The sequence below is a fragment of the Fragaria vesca genome, linkage group LG3 (assembly GCF_000184155.1).
Source record: "Fragaria vesca subsp. vesca linkage group LG3, FraVesHawaii_1.0, whole genome shotgun sequence".
Taxonomy (NCBI): Eukaryota; Viridiplantae; Streptophyta; class Magnoliopsida; order Rosales; family Rosaceae; genus Fragaria; species Fragaria vesca.
The window spans coordinates 5,427,668-5,442,422 of NC_020493.1; the positions used below are offsets into that span (position 1 = coordinate 5,427,668).

The window sequence follows — 14,755 nt, forward strand, 5'->3', positions numbered from 1 at the left end:
GTTTATCAATAGCAACATAGAATTGATAGAACACAATATCAGATGAATTCAAATAGCTAGCGAGGATGCTAAAAATATCTGTATAGGAAGTTCGAATTCAAATATTCAAACAGATTTGCTTAATTACATATGTTGAGTTAAGGTCTCAATAGTCAATAGTTAGAGTTAAACTTGGTCAACTGTGAAGTTTAGGATGTCTATGTTGCAAAGTTATAATAACAAATTGACACTAAGGTAACAAATTGATAATTATACATTCTATAAATGTTTAATAGTAAAGAACATGCGTATTTCTGATAGCGCGGTCCAGAAAAGAATTTCCAAGTTAGGCTAATTTTCATTGTCTCAACATTAAAAGATAAACACTTGTCATTTGGGCCACAGCACCCATCAATAACTCAACAAGGATGAAAAACAAGCTCGAAGACGTGCGCATACATTTTGGGACAAGTTTGGGTCCAAGTTTGGGTCTAGCGCGTCCAAGTTCGAAGCCCCTCCGCATCTTATTAACCCAACCATTCTCCCCCACTCACTTTACTTCACAAGAACCCTACACCAAAACCCTCCCTTCCCACCACCACCATGCCCCCAAAACCCAAACCCAAAACCCCAAAACCACCAATCCTTCCCACACCGGAAAACCCAACCCCGTCGGAGTTCTCCACCGCGATAGCCAGAACCGCCGTCGCCCAGATCTGCCACTCGATCGGCTTCAAAGTCACACAGCTCTCCGCCCTCGAAGCCTTGACCCACGTCGCGATCAACTACCTCGTCGCCATAGCCAAGTCCTCCGCCTCATACGCCGCCAAGGCCAACCGCACCGACTCGAACCTCTTCGACTTCACCAACGCAATCCACGACCTGTCGTTTGTCCAGGGCTTCACCGGCGCGTCGGAGCTTCACCGGAGCTGCGTTCTGGGGTCGAGTGTGTTGAAGGACTTAGCAAAGTTCGTGGAGTACAGGGAGGAGACTCCATTTGCGTGGCCGATTCCGCGGCGCGAGGAAATAGGAGCACGAGGGAATGTTGTTCCGAGGAATCGGGAATCGAATTGCGCACATGTTCCGAGATGGCTGCCGGGTTTTCCGGAAGTTGGGGAAGCGAAAGTGGTGAAGAGGAGGAATGGGGAGGAGCTGTGGGAGAATGTGGTGGTTGAGAATGGGAATGGGGAAAGTGGGAATGGAAATGAGAATGGTGGGAATGGGAATAGGGAGTTGGGGGTGAAGAGTAAGAGGGGGAGAGTGAGGTTTAAGATTGGAGGGGTTGAGGAGAAAGGGTGTGTGGGAGTGAAAATGAGGAATGGGGTTTGCAGAGGAGGGAAAAGGGTGTGTTGGAATGGGAATGGAAATAATGTGTGCAATTTGAATACCGGGATTAGAATTGTTGGTGGAGTTGATGATGATGATGATGGAAAAAGATGAGTGTTAATTTTGATTGGCGCAAGAACTGGGATTTCAGAAGTCAGTAGTCTGATACTTTCTGTTTGTTGAAGGCTAGAGGACTCGAACGGATGACCTGCATGCCAAAAGAAAACGTGCGGGTGATTATTGTTACACTCTGAGCCATTGGCCTAATGAGACTATTTTGCTGTGAAAGCTATATTGCTGAATATGTATGAAATGTGTTGGCAAGAATGCTGGAACTGTACACGTAAATCCATCTTTCTATACAATTTTAAAGATGAGCTCCAGCTATTGTTGAATTGGTGTGAAAATCTAATGTTGTATGAGTATGTTTGAACTTGTAAATGGTTCGTATATAATATCAAATGTGTTTTGGTTGAAATGCTAATGCTAATTACTTGGTGTGAGCCCAACTCAAGACATTGGAACAATCAATGTAATGATAATGGCTACAATGAGTGCAAAGGCATTTAGAACCGGAATCGGAAAATCTGAGAAACCCATTTCAAGATGAGAATAAGCAACTTCATTATGCATTCTAAGAACACAGTAACATATATAGGGAGTTCCATTCACACAAAAAATACGCTTCCTCCTACTGCCCACATATATCTAGAAATCACCGAGTACAGAGTCACAACAGATATTTGATATTCCGATTATAATAACACAATCTCAGAAGTTGGGATTGACAAGATGAGACACTCCAGGCGAAGACTCATTTTCCGCAGTTGAAACCATGGCAAACAGAGAGGATTATGATGAGGATCAATGCAATCAGGATTCCCAAGACAATCAGCTTCACCTTCATGTTCTGCAGCCACATCTTCCTTCTCATTTTAGTCCCAACATTCCGGAAGTCCTGAGCCTGTAAGCAGAACAGTTTTAAGCAGTAAGTAGGACACAGCCAAAAACATATAAAAAAGACTGAATTTCAACGAGACACCACACTTAGCAACCTGCTGAAAACTTATGCCAAAGCCATAACATAGGGACCGCTTAATTTCTTTTAGAAGATCATGCTTTAGTCTTGGAACATTTATTAGATGTAGATTACCATAAGTCACAGCCTCAAAATAAGACTTGAGCTTCTACGAATTATGAACAGACTTTGTTTCAAGTAAAAAAAAAAAATCACAATAATGTGAGATTACCTGATGATGAAGGGTCTCAGTCTTATCAACCAAAAGCTCTATCTTTTCCCCTCTATCCAAAACCTGAATTGAAACACAAAATGAAGATATGACAGGATTAATCCACAATATGTCCAAGAACATGGAAATGCACAATGAGATAGCATCTTAGGAAACAAACATCTAAACGTGAATAGCTTAGTTGCCTTGGCAACCAATAACACATAAGGAACAGATCTACATTATGCTATACACTTTAGTTCCATCAAAACAACTTAGAAGCACTATGAAATAGAAAGTCAGAACACACAGGTTTGTTTGAAGATAAATTTCAGCAGTAAAAACTAAAAAGACAAGTTTCTGCGAATTTACTTTCTTCCTCAAAAACAAGATCGTTGCAATTCTTACTTGTCAAAATATGATTCTAGAGGCATGAATATCCATGTTGCTGTACTCAACATTCCCTGGTTTACAGTGTCTAATTTCACATAAATAAAAGTTACTACAAAGAATACCTGGTACATTCTATAAATGTTTAATAGTAAAGAAGAAATGTATTTCTTAGAGTAGTCCAGAAAATAATTTCCTAGTTAGGCTAATTTTCATTGTCTCAATATTAGAGACAAACACCTTTACTCTCAAGTCTGGTACCACACTCCCACCTCAACTGCCATTGGGCCACAGCACCCATTGGTGTCAGTCAATAAGGTAAAAAAGCTAGTACGAAAAAACAAGCTCACAAAAGCACGTGTACATTTTTGGACAAGTTTGTGTGTGCACGAAGAGCATTTCATTGTCAGTTACAAAATTTTCTATAACTTCTCTCTAGATTCCCAAATCTGATATCATGCATTCAACAATAAAGAAAGCAAGTGGGCAACAAAGAAAAGAAAAAAATAAATAAACAGACGCTTCAAGTTAGGGCAGTTGGAGCAAATAACAACGTTTATTGTCCGTGGCAAACAATCTAATGAAGACAAGTGACACAGATTAACCAAGCAAACTACCTTTTCAATGTTCTCCATCATAACACCTTTAACTTCTGTAACCTGGGCCTTAACCTTAGCAAGCTTGCTTATTTCCTCAGGATGATCAACACAGTATTGCATATGTTCCTTCAATTTAGACCTGTAAATAACGGAAAAGCAAATCAGCAAATTTAAACAAACAAACTCTAATTATCATGCTGTTAGTAATCACAATCAGGTCCAATACCCAAATTCCTTGTTAAGACTGTTGGCAGCAGCTGTAGCAGCCTTCCCACCACCATATTTTGCAACAAAATCATCCTTCACACGCTCCAGAAAAGCAATAGGCACTTGTCTTCCAGCTGATTCATCGGCCACCACACAGTACGCTGCAACAGAAAAATTTTCAGTTCAGTATACCACTCAAACTTCTAATCGATATACTAACAAGTGCTTAAAAACACCGAAATCTACAATATACACCCATGCAATAGCTCGACGAGATCTTAAGAAGCCGATACAATGCTCCACAGCTATCAACATTATTTACCAGAACACTTCAAAAATTGACAACGAAGCCTAAGCAACGAAATGAACACATATCTGAATTTCAAATATCCTCACAACGAAATCAATACAATCACGACATACTCTACTTTTCAAAGAGCAATTTGATGCAATCTACTAATCATCAGTCTACAATGACACTTGATATGCGAACGGAATTGAAATCCGAAACAGAAACAAAGCAGAAGATCCAAGATCTGAAAACCTAACGCAATACCGAAACCGAAAATCACCGCCAGGACTCAAAATCCACAAAAACAAACTAAACAATCAGCATCCGTCACAGATCTAGAAGCAATCGATTAGCCACACGAAACGAGAGCATCAAATTTCAATTCCACAAAGCGAAATTAACCTAAAGCGAAAATGGAGAAGAGAGAGAGAGAGAGGTACTGAAGCCATTGTCGACGAGGTAGTTGAAGGTGTGGGCGTCGCAGTTGTAGGTGAACTTGTTGTTGGTGGCGGGAAGCTTCTGGAGGCACTGGAAGGCTATGGAGTTGAAATTGCCGCTGAATTCGGTGTACTCGGCCAGAATCACAGTGCCTCGCGCCACGAAGGCGTAGATCAGCGACTTCTGCCCCATCTTCTTCTTCTTCTTCTTCTTCTTTCTCTACTCTCTCTTGTGGTGAAGACACAGTGAGAGATTTTGTAGTTTCTTTTCTCTCTTTTTATTTTTGGGTTTTTGGGAGTTTTCTGATTTTGGGCAAGCGTCTTTTTTGTTCTTCTCTCTCTTCTGATCTGGATTAGAGAAGAGAGAGAGAGAGAGGGTAAAGTTAAAGGGGGTTTAATTAGATTTAAAAGTAGAGAGAGAAAGAGAGAGTGTGGATGAAGAAAGGGGAAAATTGATTGATGGTGAATTTAAACTAGAATTAGAGGGAGGTTAAGTTCTGGGGAGAGTTTTGTTGTGAGGTTGTCCTCATGTGAGATTCATGAGCTCTTTTCGATTTTATGATAACGATCATGTGTGGTTACATTGCATTCGAATTGTCATAAAAGAATAGTGAATGACTCAACGACGTGATATACGATTGACTATACTATAAACTTGTAAGTTATTCATAAATAAAAGTATTTAGCCAGTATATTTACAAATATGTGTCTGATTGGTTGGCATGCTCTCATTTTCAATATATTCTTATTGTGAAAACATAATAATGATAATCTCATTTTTAAAATAAGCAAAGGGAAGTGAAATCCACTCTACAAATTGTAATCTACACTCTCACTTTTTATTTGTGGTAATTTAAATTTTGTCTTTAGTGACTTAACTTTTGTCTTATAAAAATGAGGAAGCCCTTCTAGTAAGGACCCTTAAGTTGATGACTTTGTGAGGATTTTTCGGCTTATCCCACCTTTCGAGCTTATATCCACATCTTGACCGTTCAGTTTATAGGTATTTATTAGTAGATCATTTCTTCAAATTTTCAGCTATGTTGAAAATTGTTAAAACATTCATAAGTGTGATTTATCAATTATGAACTTGAACGGTTCATATTTGACAGATTTGGTTCGTCCATTAATTTGATCTAGTTTGTTATTTTAACGAACACCAATTTAGGTGAAAATTGTGGAAATGATATACTCATATAAACCTAAAAACTGAATGGATGAGATGTCAAAATGTGATAAAAAATTGGGTCTTTTAAACCATAAACCGAAAAGTCTTCACTAAGTCCTCAACTTAAGGGTCCTCACTAAAAGGACTCTCATAAAAATGATGTCAAAAAATATAAAATGGGTGTGTGGATTACAATTTAAGAAGTGTGGATTTCACATTTGTAGATAAATCTCTTGTATGATTAAAAATGATACGAAAACTTTGAAATGTGGAACTCAATTGAAAAGTTATGGTTCCATATCACACATAATGTCACGTCTCACGGTAATTAGTAGAAAAGTATAAGTTGTTTTACCGTTATAGAGTAACATAACATGACCAAGGAACGGATATATATATCTTTTTGGGTTAGTGAAGAACTAGATCTTGGTTTTTTTGGTCAATAAGAACTAGATCTTGTTGAAGTATAAAATAGTGGGGGCTATATTCGGCATGTGATTAGTCACCAACTAGAGAGCAAGATTTGAATTCCATGGCTCTGTATATAAGCCATGTGATTGATTCCTAAGACTCGCTTTCAGTGGCATAGTTCAGGTGTTCTGTAGGAACCGCTTTGCTACCGAGGCCGTATAGAATCACAAAGATAATAATAAAAGAGGTAAAGCATCAATTTGCCCCACCCGCAACGTCGTCACCGTTCAATGTCACACACACCCTCATGAAATGAAATGATGCACAAGTCTTGCGTATCTTTCACATCGACATGTATTTGTCATGCCTAAGTTGTGCATACACATTTTCTATTATCCTTATCTCAATCTACTAGAATTAAAAGATATAATAGAACTGCATATAATAATTAAAAGATTCGTACCGTTTTTACAAAGAAAATAAGGCTTACCATTACATAAATAAAAATACAAATTGTTTGCGAAAAATATCTTATCATGGATCTCACGTTGGTAAATCTCACTTTTATGTGAAACATTGCTATGCAACATCTTACTCTCTAATTTCTAGGTCTTCGTATGCACTCTCGTCTAAGGTGTTAAACCCTGATTTTAGATCAATCACATAATCCTAAAGGCTTCTTACGCCTTCTTATGCCTAGTGAGTAATCCGTTGGGTGCGTGGACAACTTACAAGGCAACCGCACCCATTACCATGCCTCTAATCTAAAATAATACTAAATCAACTATGTGTTCGAACGTAGAAGAACCTAAGGGTTTCACATCTTAGACGTCCATCACTTGCAGTAGATGCTCGTTATTCACTTGTAATTTAGAGGGAAGAAAGAAAAAGAGAAAGAAGACAGAATCAGAAAATAAGGTTTAGATTTTGGTAAAGCATTGGAATTACGGCAGCAAAAAGTAAAGAAATGATACAGATTCTGTCCCCTGGATATAGAATTCCTATCGATCTTTAACAAGGCTGCTTATCAAAAAGAATTAATAATCAAGAAGACTTAACTTGCAAGATGTAAAGCCGGTACCAAACCCAAACAGCATAGACATAAGCCCCTACCAAACCCAGACAGCATAGGCATAAAGAATCCATGAGGTCTCCAACAAGATCACCTAAACTTGATTAAAATTTCATTAATATACAACTCAATGAACCGTTCATACGGCACAACTGTGGGATAGCAGGGGTCATTTGTATGTTCTACTTTTCTACGCTGGAAACTAAACTAATAGAGGACATACAAATTTGGAATAAGCTTATAAACACCAGAGTAATTGCCAAAAAATTACTAACACCACTAACAGCTGCTTGCATGTTTCAAGGAAGAGGCATATTCCCATCGTCAGTTTGTCAGAATCTGCTGTGTTTTCAAAGGTGGTAACATGGGGATCGCCCATCCTGGTGAATTGGTAAGCCATAATGCTTCACCGGTTTCTTTGTGCTTAAAGTCTGGACCTTTTGCATTCCACTGTGAAATACATGCAAGGCAAAAACATTAATCTAATAAGTGATGAAGGGAAAGGAGACCATGCAAGATAGATCAAAATCTGCATAGTTTTACCTTCTGCAATCTGTTATCCCACCATTTATCTGGGTTTTCCACCAAGTCCTTCCAGGATTTATCACCTAAATTGAGGCAGAGTAACAAAGTTAAAATCAGATTGAACAAGTTGAGAAAACATGGTTTAATCCAATTCAACATCCACATTTTTTAAGCAAGCAGGACTTCTTTTGACCAAGTAGGCCACAATCAATAAAGTTTAGCATGCAAATGAAAGCCATTTAATTCCATGCTCACCTCTACCCTCATTTGCTTGTTTGGACTTCAGAACTGGAACATCAAACTCTTTGCCTTTAAGCTCTGACAAAACCCACTTTGGCACCTTGTTAAGCCAGAGTGAATGACCACCATCCTTCCGCTTGAAATCAGGATGATTTTCCTTTACCTGTAAAGAAAATAGTAATGTCAAATCATATACCAGTAAATCAATAAGACAACAAAGACATGTGAAGGGAGTCTCACCAATTTATTAAGCTTTTGGTCACGGTAGTCCTTCCATTGTTTTGAGTTATCAAGAAGGTCTTCCCAAGTACCTACTGTAGAGTTCCCATCTTCCCTTGAACTGGCTGAAAAACAAGTCAGTCCCTCCTTTGTCAGTATAAGACTATATTTCATGAACAACTTACACTTCAAAGTTTGATTTAATACATTCAACCAAGAACCAAAAATGAAACATGAAATCTTTCCTTATACCAAATACTTACTTTCAGAACAATGTGACATAGGTTTTTGATCAAATGTCAAGGATTCTAACTTATGCTGGATCCATTCAGGAGTCGAATCATCAATGATACATAACTCACCATTACTCTTACGCTCAAAGGCTGCAGCCTTTGGGGAACCCTGAGCACAAATTATAAAGTGTATAAGAAGCCTTTTACCTATGAAAGGATAATATCATTATCTGCACGAAACAAAAATAAAAATGTCAACTGGAATAAGCCACATAAAATTGCTACCTCTTTTGACCTGACAGCCCACCACTCATGAGGCTTGGCAAGAAGGTCTTTCCACAGATGGAGATCTTTCAATGATTCATTCATATCATCATTTTCACCTGCCACTACAAAAGAGTACATATGAGAAGAGCTAGAGTTTGTTAAAAGGAAAAGCAGGGTAGTATTTCATTTTTAGACTATGATGACACTTGTGCATCAACATGGATGAGAGCATCATTGGATGTGTCACTTGTGTCTTTCTTGCCAGTATCTTTATTGGAATTCGGACTGAGATATAGACTCCATGCCAACAAATTTTAAGTAGGACACCAAAGGACACAACTTTGTCAAAATCAAAACGCACACAGAAAGTCGTTGTAAAGATTCATGACCAAATAAGCATGTCAGGTTCTGTAGTTTATACACCTAGCATCCAAGTTAATCTGAATATCAATACAGAGTTTATGCAACATCTAGAACAATATTAGGGGTTTGTTGTGTTTTGATATTGGAGGGGTTGAGGAGGAATCAAGGCCCTAACATAAATCTTTCCTATTTCAGGATCCAGCAAACTAGTAAAATAGCGGCATGCCAAATGTCTTCCTAATATTGAATTCTACTACCATTCTCAATCACAAATATATACAATCAACAGAAGACACAGGGAAGGCTGACCCTGAGATGTGCATACAATTTATGTACTACACTTTGGTTAGGTGTATCTTTCCCCAAATATAGAACACCAACTTAAGTATGGATTAAACATATAGATGTACTTCAGTGTCAATGTTTACCGCACAATAAATCCCAGTTTCAATATCACTCAGAACAGGTCAAATTTCATCTTTGAGTGAATAACTATATCCACAGAACACAGGATGACCTAACAAAATACAAATCACTAAAGAGATAACTTACCAGTGTGATCAATGTTCCTTTCTTCACTGCCATCTTTGGATCTCTTATTCAGTGGAAAAGATTCCTCCACAAAGTTGAGCGTATGCACCTTAACCTACAAAGGTTGGGCCTTAAATGTTAGATACATCAAGATACACGATACATACAACCAAGAAAAAGACACGATTGTAAAGAGAGAAAATATTAGCTCAGTAAAGTTCCAACGGAGTTGCTAAAGTAAAGTATAACTAATATCGACTCCCAAGCTCCAACTATGCAAAAACAGCAAAACTGAAGCAATGAAAACGGCTATATCTAATCAACTCATGTATAAGTGTTTGAATCAAGAGCATTGCCTCTGTTGTATCCCCAATAGCACCAAAATTAAAGAGCAACCATGCTTCTCATCAACTTAATTACTGATAGCATAAACAAAGGCATGGCCCTAAGTCATCATATCCAGACCTCATAACTGATCACTGACCAAACTCAACACTTATCGACACGATAACCAGCATGCAATAACATCACTAAAACTTCAAACCAATGCACTAACCACACTAAAATTCCGCACATTCAGTCCAAAGAAAGAGCTACAAGTTACCTGTAAACGTGCCTCACCCTCACTAGCATTGAGATGATTCAAATCCGACCTCAAACTCCCCGCAACAAACACACAGTCCCCATCCTTCACATGCAAACTCGCAACATGAGCCAAATCCCCCTCGAAAACAATCGGAATCCTACCAACACCAAAACACAAAAAGCCACAAACTTTAAAACCCTCTCACACAACTAACCACACATAACAGCTCTCAAGAGCTCAAACCCGTCTTTACCGGAGAGACTTAGCCGAGGAAGACGCGGTGAGAACGGTGGCGGCCCAGAAGGCTCCGTCGGGGGTAGTCTGGACCTGAAGAGGAGCACGGACGTGGCCGGTGAGGCGGACGGAGTTGGCGACTTTGGGCTGGAAGGGGACTTGGGTGGGTTTAGGGAAGGTGGGTTTGGTGGGGGGTGGGGAGGTTGGGGTGAAACGTGGGGTGGTGATGGTGTAGGTGTTTGGGGTTTTGGGTTTAGTGGCGGAGGTGGTGGAGAAGTGGGAGTGTAAGAGAGGGAGTGGGAGGCGTTTGGTTAAGGGGGTTGATCGGAGGAGGGAGTTCATGGCTTTCGGTGGAGTGAACTGACAGTGGGGAGGAGTGAAGTAGTGGCCGGGTGAAGCTACTGTGCCGGGACAGAGCTCCATTTTTGGGGAGTTGGGGATGAGAGGGGTTTTAATTTGGGGTGGAAATGACCATTTCGTCTAGGCAAAATGGTCACTCTATTTCCATTTTCTCTTTTCTTCTGTTGTTTTATCTATGAGAGGAAGAATATCCTGAAATAGACTATGTTCGTGACTAAGAGTTTGATCATTGGTGAGCACCATGCTAATATTTTGCTATGTGCTCGATGAAAGTATGAATAGCTTGGTTACGAGTTGTTTGGCCATAGGGAATGACTATAAGTCACAAGTTTTGATATAAGATTAGTTCTTCAAGTTACATGATAAGTTGTGTATGGAGTAAAAATCAAAAGACTCTGTCAAAACATATTCTTAAGAAGATAGGTCAAGTTAGAGTTCTTGTAGCAGAAACTACTGCTATTGAGAGATGATTTAAGCTTTGTTCTTATAAAGTATCATAATTAGATTTGGATTGAAGGTGATTCAAAGTTTTTTATTAATTGTCTTTTTAGAAAGATTTATGTTTCTCGGAGAATCAAGTTTTTAGTTGACAATATCATGCTCATCTCAACAATTTCATATTATTCGATCTCAACACACAGTTCATGAAGCAAATTTCGTAACATATAATTTAGCTAACCTTGGTCATGATCGAGCTAGTGTCTGGTTAAATTTTTTGTAATCTTTTCTTTTTTGGTATAGAAAATTAAAAATAAAAGATAAAATAAACATGTGAGGGTTTGTCGGTGAGTCGTGGCTTTGTTAGTTAACGTGTTTAACTGACAACTTTAAGGTCATGAGTTCAAACCTTACTGACATATGTAGGGTATGTGAGTTATTAATAAAAAAGTGAAAAAAAAAAAAAAAAAAAAAAAAAAAACAATACATGTGAGGGTTGAAGCCGGGTTTATGTCTATTTTGGGGAACCAAAGATTTTGAAGTATCGGACCTTTCTGGTAGCTTAAAGCTCTTGTTTTGGAGAAACTTCTCGTCCCTTCTCAACTCAACACCATAAACCAAGTGCCGCCACATACCCAGCTCTCATTCACAGAAACAACAACAACAAAAATGGAACCAGCAACAGGTGCCAATAACAACAAAGACCAAATCGTCGACGTCCGCTCCGTCGTCGAAGCCGTCTCTGCCGACGACTCCTCCGACGCCCCTCTCTACAAAGTCGAAAGCCTCTGTATGCGTTGCGGCGAAAACGTACACCCCCAATCACACCCTTTTTGTTTTCTCCGATTTTCATCTGTTAAAGCTTTGATTTTTAATCTTCACTTTGCAGGGCACAACTAGTTTCTTGTTCACTGTTATCCCAAACTTCAGAAAGGTACTTCCTTTTAACTGATTTCATCTTGTTCTTCAGCTTCTGCTTGTTGTTGTGGTTATGAAGTCTTGTTTTTTTGTGTACAGATTTTGCTCTCGGCTTTCGAGTGTCCGCATTGCAATGAGAGGTGAAACTATATGCTTACATGTTTTGTTAGTTTTCTTTGATTGGTTTTGGTTTTGTGGGGTGGAGGTTTTAGTTTTGTTTTGTTGATTATAGGAACAATGAGGTTCAGTTTGCCGGTGAGCTTCAACCCAAGGGCTGTACCTACCGCTTGGAGGTGCCTTCCGGGGATCCCAAGGTTAGTTCCTTTAGAGTTGTGAACTGAACTCTTATTTCGCATTTGGAACCGAAATTTAAATTTAAATATAGGTATAGTAACAAGTCGTAAAGAAGCAAGGTCTGGTGTTTGTTTCGATTTTAGTCGGAGTTTGATTATTGCTGAACTATGTGATGCATAATGTAGTTTCTTGTGTATGTTGTTTACCCAAAGTTGTTGAGCAGTTCCCCTGAGGAGCTTTTGTTTATGTGCAGATGCTTAATAGACAAGTGGTGAAATCTGAGTTCGCTACTATCAAGGTACTTGCAATGGATATCGACTTCTGGATTGCGTTGCTTTATGAAAAATTTCTCTTTCATCTTGCGTTTATGCCAAGTGACAGTTTTCTAACATTTGATGTTAAATTGACATTAGGAAAATGAAAAGGAACTGGTATTCTGTTCATTGTTCAAATCTACCCTTTTCAATTGGTAGCAGAGTATTTTTTTTTTTAGTAATATTTATGTAGTCCCATAGCATAGAGGACATGCCTGTAGCTTCTCTTGTCTGTTTTAATGGCTTCATCAAGGGTATTAAGTCTTAGAATTTCTTCTGTGTTTGTCAATGCAGATTCCTGAATTGGAGTTTGAGATTCCTCCAGAGTCTCAGCGTGGATCTTTGTCAACGGTATTCTTTTACCTCCTCATTTCTTCTCTAGTAGGTTACAGTATGCTGCTTCTCTTTACAATTTCCATCTGATGGAAAATTTTAAGTTCTGTAGAGATGTCCTATATTTACCAGTCTGTAGTGACACCACTGCCCATGATATATCCTATTGTTATGTACTTTAATAAAAGATACTTCTAAAAGTGGTGTCACTTGTTGAAATGTGAACTGATAAAATTGCCAAGTACAGCCAATTGTTGGCTTGGTCTGGTTGGGTGATGATATATAGCTTTTGCTATGGGTAGGCACGTTAAAATGCTTTGGACATTACTTCAAACGTGTAGTTTTACGTATAGTATTATCTTTCTCTTCCTAGAAGTCCTCCCCCCCTCCTCTTCCAGCTCCCACCGTTGCTTCATCTGTCTTGGATTTATGTGATTATTTAGGTGGAAGGGATATTATTACGAGCAGCAGATGAGTTGCAGGCACTTCAAGAAGAACGCAAGGTTCATATACAAGTCTTACATTCATTCTTTGGTGCTGTGTTATATCTTGAAATATATATTTACTTGATATCTTGTTGGATTTTCCAGAGAGTGGATCCTCAAACCGCTGAAGCTATTGACCAATTTTTGTTAAAGTTGAGAGCATGCGCAACAGGAGATTCATCTTTCACTTTCGTTTTGGATGATCCTTCTGGAAACAGCTTTATTGAGAACCTGTAAGATTCTTTAATTTTAAAGGGATGCTTTTATCAGTTATGTCTTTCTCTGATTTCTAACTTTTCAACTGGTCTCGCTGTAAGATAAGTTTCTTTAAAGGGCAACCTAGTTGTGTGTTTGAGCTGGATCCATTTTCAAAATAATGCTTTGAGTGAAGTCTGAGTTGTTTTATTTCCACGAGCTTATCTTCCTTTCTTTTCTGAGTTTCTTCTCTAACGTTGAAAGTGTAGAGCTTTAATATCTTGGATTCCTTACCGGATGCAACATGTTAAATTGTTAGTTGTTTGCACTGGGTTCTGTTGCCATTTTATTAGCTCTTTTTGATATTTTGGAGCATCCATTGTCAGACTCTTTCCAGTGACTGAGGATACAATTTTCATATTGTCAGGTTTGCTCCATCCCCCGATCCATCACTAAGTATCAAATCTTATGAGCGAACTCCGGAGCAACAATCAGTGCTAGGGTATGTTGTTGACTCATCACAAACAGGACATGCTCATGATATAGCAGCAACAAATCCAATTGGTCCTGATCAGGAGCAAAGAGTACCACATGGCTCAATTGGTGCAGCAGCTGGTCATCGAGCCATTGCCCAGAGTAATACTGTGGAAATTTCTGAAGCTTTGTTTCGATACTCTGCACCAGAGGAGGTACATCAACTAGTATATAGGATTTTGCATTAGTCTTCTATGATTTTATATCTATGTGCCTATCTGTAAATTTCTCAAAGGTACTTTTTTTGCTGTATGTCAACAGGTGATGACTTTCCCATCAACGTGCGGAACTTGTACTGCAAAGTGTGAGACTCGAATGTTTGTCACCAGTATCCTTTATGTCTTTTAATTCTTTATATTGGGATTTACTATCTAATATTTCCATTCCGTTGAGTTTACCAAAAAATTCGGGTGGTGGGACATGTATGTGTTTTTAAATTATGTTATTTCTAGACTTTTCTTAACAATATACAGACATCCCATACTTCCAACAAGTAATTGTCATGGCATCCACTTGTGACGCCTGTGGTTACCGCAATTCTGAGGTTTGTATTGATCTGCTCGTTCTCTCTCTCTC

The 14,755-nt window shown here is 38.7% G+C and overlaps 3 protein-coding genes across 3 annotated transcripts in view; 1 reads left to right on the top strand and 2 right to left on the bottom strand.

The window, feature by feature from the left end:
• Positions 1-1,961: 1,961 nt before the first annotated feature.
• LOC101309132 (putative vesicle-associated membrane protein 726-like) lies at positions 1,962-4,787 on the bottom strand. Its single transcript, XM_004293693.1, has 5 exons — positions 4,463-4,787; positions 3,750-3,891; positions 3,542-3,662; positions 2,556-2,618; positions 1,962-2,269 (listed from the first exon to the last, which is right to left on the bottom strand). Exons 1-5 carry the CDS (start codon positions 4,650-4,652, stop codon positions 2,120-2,122), a joined length of 666 nt encoding a protein of 221 aa, XP_004293741.1. The 5' UTR covers positions 4,653-4,787; the 3' UTR covers positions 1,962-2,119.
• Positions 4,788-7,212: 2,425 nt separating this feature from the next.
• LOC101298499 (protein OSB3, chloroplastic/mitochondrial-like) lies at positions 7,213-10,731 on the bottom strand. Its single transcript, XM_004295433.1, has 9 exons — positions 10,328-10,731; positions 10,093-10,231; positions 9,510-9,603; positions 8,613-8,716; positions 8,358-8,496; positions 8,116-8,219; positions 7,891-8,038; positions 7,654-7,718; positions 7,213-7,560 (listed from the first exon to the last, which is right to left on the bottom strand). The coding sequence occupies exons 1-9, from the start codon at positions 10,729-10,731 to the stop codon at positions 7,435-7,437; spliced, it is 1,323 nt and encodes a 440-aa protein (XP_004295481.1). The 3' UTR covers positions 7,213-7,434.
• A 1,025-nt stretch (positions 10,732-11,756) lies between these two features.
• LOC101309427 (zinc finger protein ZPR1-like) overlaps positions 11,757-14,755 on the top strand; it is a 5,275-nt gene continuing 2,276 nt past the window's right edge. Inside the window, exons 1-11 of the mRNA XM_004293694.1 lie at positions 11,757-11,916; positions 11,996-12,040; positions 12,124-12,164; positions 12,257-12,338; positions 12,572-12,616; positions 12,927-12,983; positions 13,409-13,468; positions 13,556-13,683; positions 14,073-14,334; positions 14,441-14,507; positions 14,653-14,723. Of these exons, the coding sequence (XP_004293742.1) occupies positions 11,776-11,916; positions 11,996-12,040; positions 12,124-12,164; positions 12,257-12,338; positions 12,572-12,616; positions 12,927-12,983; positions 13,409-13,468; positions 13,556-13,683; positions 14,073-14,334; positions 14,441-14,507; positions 14,653-14,723 (999 nt within the window). The 5' untranslated portion in view covers positions 11,757-11,775. The remainder of the gene's footprint in view (positions 11,917-11,995; positions 12,041-12,123; positions 12,165-12,256; positions 12,339-12,571; positions 12,617-12,926; positions 12,984-13,408; positions 13,469-13,555; positions 13,684-14,072; positions 14,335-14,440; positions 14,508-14,652; positions 14,724-14,755) is intronic.

Coding starts and splice junctions, on each gene's coding strand:
- LOC101298499 (XM_004295433.1), bottom strand. CDS start 10,731: ATGGAGCTCTGTCCCGGCACAGTAGCTTCACCCGGCCACTACTTCACT. Junction 10,232..10,327: donor TCCTCGGCTAAGTCTCTCCG/GTAAAGACGGGT, acceptor TGGTGTTGGTAG/GATTCCGATTGTTTTCGAGG. Junction 8,497..8,612: donor GGGCTGTCAGGTCAAAAGAG/GTAGCAATTTTA, acceptor ATTTGTGCTCAG/GGTTCCCCAAAGGCTGCAGC.
- LOC101309132 (XM_004293693.1), bottom strand. CDS start 4,652: ATGGGGCAGAAGTCGCTGATCTACGCCTTCGTGGCGCGAGGCACTGTG. Junction 3,892..4,462: donor CCTCGTCGACAATGGCTTCA/GTACCTCTCTCT, acceptor TTTCTGTTGCAG/CGTACTGTGTGGTGGCCGAT. Junction 2,619..3,541: donor TGATGGAGAACATTGAAAAG/GTAGTTTGCTTG, acceptor GTTTCAATTCAG/GTTTTGGATAGAGGGGAAAA.